The 3,946-nt window shown below is 37.0% G+C and overlaps 1 protein-coding gene across 1 annotated transcript; it reads right to left on the bottom strand.

The window, feature by feature from the left end:
• Nucleotides 1-2,668: 2,668 nt before the first annotated feature.
• On the bottom strand, nucleotides 2,669-3,601 carry LOC140613616 (olfactory receptor 4P4-like). The gene has a single exon (XM_072792047.1). It carries the CDS (start codon nucleotides 3,599-3,601, stop codon nucleotides 2,669-2,671), a length of 933 nt encoding a protein of 310 aa, XP_072648148.1.
• Nucleotides 3,602-3,946: the final 345 nt, after the last annotated feature.

The following is a 3,946-nucleotide window of genomic DNA, read 5'->3' on the forward strand; positions in this document are numbered from 1 at the left end:
GATGAAAAAAAAAAAGAGTTTTAAGCCCCAAGCCCTATGACAGTCCAACATAGAGTTTAGTGAGACAACCAAGTGTAATGAAAAGATTTTTGGTAAGAGGAAAACCAGCAGAGTATGGTGACCCCAAAGCCAAATCAAAATGTCTCAAGGTAAAAAGAGGGTTCAACTCTGAAATTCCGGATACATCAATGCAGAAACCATTGACAATCCTGAAAAGAGCAGCTTCAGTGAAGTGGGAGAGGAGATAATCTGATTTGAGAAATTAAGTAAATCTGGAGAAGGAAAATTACATACAGTGTAAGATGAAAAAAATCAGAACGGGGGAATTGGATTGGAAAACAAGGAAAAAAGGGAATTTTTTGGTTTATTTTTATTTTTATTCTAATAGGCTTCATGCCCAGCATGGAGCTTGAACTCAGGACTCTGAGATTTTACCCACTCATCTAGCCAGGTGCCCCTGTTTGTTTTATTTTGGATGAAAGAAAGTTTATTTTGTTAAAGGATAAATTTTAAAAGAGGATATAATCATGATTTTTATGTAAATAATGAACCAACACATCAAAGGTTTTATTTAACTCAAGTTTGAATGCAGAAACCAATAAGATGTTACCATTGGTTCAGACCACCACAATATGTTCCACACATTTATGGTCTGGTAAGGAATGCTGAAATGAATTTGTAAGTAGATGCAAAACTAGCAAAATATCCACAAGGCTCCAATCAGTTGCATTTCATTGGACCTGTTTTGCATTTCTATGGACAGGCATTCTTGGCATTGCTAGTATTTTCTATGAGTTAACTTCCTTATCTATAGCACTGTAAAATATCCTAATCAAAAACAATGAAAGGAGAATAATCTGAATGGAAGTAAGGACATTCACTAAATTGCAAAGAATCTCATCATTTTTCCCTACAGTTTTATGTAGATATCAATGATTCCGTTGGAGAGAGGATAATTGCTCTTGCCGAGAAAGAAAGGGGAATCAGTGAAGAGATGACAAAGATGTTCTTGAGAAGGTGAGAAGTTTTAGTTTTCAATAATACAAATCTGACTGGACTGGAGGACAAAGCTTCTGAAGCAGTGTCAAAGTTCACAGTTTTGCTGGTCTTTCCCAGAGCCTCTGCTCATTGTACAGCAGAAAGTGATCTTTCACATTTCTGCTCTGCGGCTGTTCTCTGACTTGTACCTGTTTAAGCCTTTCTTGAGGCCTCTGATATAGCTGTTGAAAGACAAAGAACAAAGTATTTTTCAAGAATTTTTGCAGTCGATATTTTCACTTCCACTTCTTGGCTATTTTAAACTGAGTCACAAAAACAAAACAAAACAAAACAAAAAACTGAGTCATAACACTGCTATTTTTCTCTTCACGCTCTCCACCCATTTTAGGAAAGCCTCAGCAAAAGTAACCCATCTTTATTTAGTATGTCTCCTGTATCAACTTGAAACAAATTCTTCTGCAAGCATTTCATGTTCAAAGAATTTACAAAGAATTTTCAAGTTTATCTTCTGTTCTAATCAATTATTCAATGGCCTGATTTTAATCCTAGATGTTTCTGATTTGGGGCAAATTTTATATTTCTCCAAGGTGACTTTAAATTACCACTAAAAACAAAAACAAGGGATGCCTGCATGGCTCAGTTGTTGAGCATCAGCCTTTGGCTCAGGGCATGATCCCAGGCCCTGGGATCGAGTCCCACATCAGGCTTCTCTCGAGGAGCCTGCTTCTCCCTCTGCCTATATCTCTGCCTCTCTCTCTCTCTCTCTCTCTGTGTGTGTCTCATATAAATAAATAAATAAATAAATAAATAAATAAATAAATAAATAAATATAAATCTTTATTAAAAAATAAAAATAAAAACAAAACAAAACAAACCCCGAACAAAACAAAACCTTCCTTTCAATCCTACAGTGCTAAAAAATGCACCATTGAGTTTAAGTGATATTTTCCACTTGCTCATTCTAAGAAAAATGTAAGCTCACCAATAACAGAAATGTGAATGTCACATTAATTTTTTCCATCCTTATATCTCACTTTTCCAGGGAAAGGTGCTAGAATTAGCTGGAGAGGTACAATTTGTTTATATATGAACAGAGTTAGAAGAATAAGTGCCTTGGAGCAAAAGTAAAGGTTTTGTTGTGGGGCTTGGGATGATATGCTAGTGTTGGGCATATGAGATGTGTGCCCAGAATGCCACTGGCTATAAAAATGACCAGAGTAGAAGCTGAATTTGTTGAGAAATATCATGGCATATAAATTAGAACTGTTAGGATATTCTTTAATAGATGCAGGTAAAAGTTCAGAATTTTTTTAGCATTGTTTGGTGGCTAGAATTGGCTTCATTGAATGTAGCCAATACCCCAAAATGAGCTACATGGGCTTGCATTGTTAATCTGTGTGGCACGGTGCCTTGGCTTGTCTGCTGATAAATATTCTAAGTTAGTTGCACAGACAAGGGATCAATGGGGTAGAAGAGATATAAATAAGAAAACTAGAAAAAGTATAGCAGAGAGGAGTCTGGGTAAATATGGGGAATCTTAATCTTTTGCTCATATTTAGGGCTACCCATGTTACATAGAGACACAGAGGCAAGCATTATGCATTTTAAAGGTTTCAGAGTAGAGAAGTCATATATTCAACAAGCTCTGTGGGGAAAATAAGGATGCCTTTCAGTTTATGTCCTTACTTCCCATGACGTGGCACCAAAATTTCCTTATGGCATTCTTCATCTCCATGTTTCTTAGTGTGTATATGAGAGGGTTGAGCATAGGGGCAAAGACAGTGTAAAAAAGAGCAAACACTTTGTCTTCTGGTAATGTAGTTGCTGGTCGAATATAAATAAAGAGTAAAGGAGCAAAAAAGAGAACCACCACAGTGATGTGGGAACTGCATGTGGAAAGAGCTTTGTGACGATTCTCTGCAGAGTAGGACCTGATAGTATATAGGATCACAGCATAAGATACCAGCAAGACGACAAAAGTCACCAGACCCATCAGTCCCGAATTGGCAACGACCAGAAGACCGATTCTGCTTGTATCCTTGCAAGCCAGCTTCAGCAAAGGGTACACATCGCAGAAGAAGTGATCTATTTCATTGGGGCCACAGTAGGGTAAAACGATGGCAAGGAGAAACTGACCGAAGGAATGAAGGAATCCACCAATACAGGAAGCTGCAAGAATGGCATCACATTTCCACCGGCTCATGAGGAGGGTGTAGTGCAGGGGTTTGCAGATGGCCACATAACGGTCATAGGCCATCCCGGTGAGGATGAAGACCTCAATTCCTCCAAAGAAGTGCATGGTAAAGAGCTGTGTCATGCAGCCATTGTAGGAAATGACCTTCTTTTCAGACAGCAAGTCAATGATTAACTTGGGGGTCACAGTGGAGGTGTAACAAAGGTCTGCCAGGGATAGGAAACTCAAGAAGAAATACATTGGGTGGTTAATAAGTTGACTGCAGATGATAGAAATCATGACAAGTAGGTTTCCAATCAAAATTGCAATGTAACAGAGTAAGAACAGTAAAAAGCAGAGGACTTCTATTTCCTTTTTCTGAGAAAGTCCTAAAAGAATAAATTCTGTGATGTTATTCCTATTTTCCATGATCCAGAGCAGTTTGTGGCTACCTGAAATTAGATAAATTATGAATTCTTATGATATATATTTAAATATGGAGATACATATCATTTGTTGATAAGGGGCAGATTATAATGAAAAGTGTCCAAAGGTCGAATAAAACAGAAATTTGTATTTAATTGATGAAGGCTTTTCTGCAGATCTTTTTATTCCTTTCCTGAAAATATTAATTAGTGATAAACATCTTGGGTGCCTGAAATGAAGACTAACACTGTAAAATACAGTATATTTATGTAATCATTCTATTAACATATACCATAAAACATGACTGAATATTATGCCCCAAAAGCTTTACAAAAATGGTGTTTTTAG

Source organism: Canis lupus, chromosome 21 (assembly GCF_048164855.1).
Source record: "Canis lupus baileyi chromosome 21, mCanLup2.hap1, whole genome shotgun sequence".
NCBI lineage: Eukaryota > Metazoa > Chordata > Mammalia > Carnivora > Canidae > Canis > Canis lupus.

Excerpts from the sequence above, each read along its gene's own strand:
- LOC140613616 (XM_072792047.1), bottom strand. The coding sequence starts at position 3,601 with ATGGAAAATAGGAATAACATCACAGAATTTATTCTTTTAGGACTTTCT.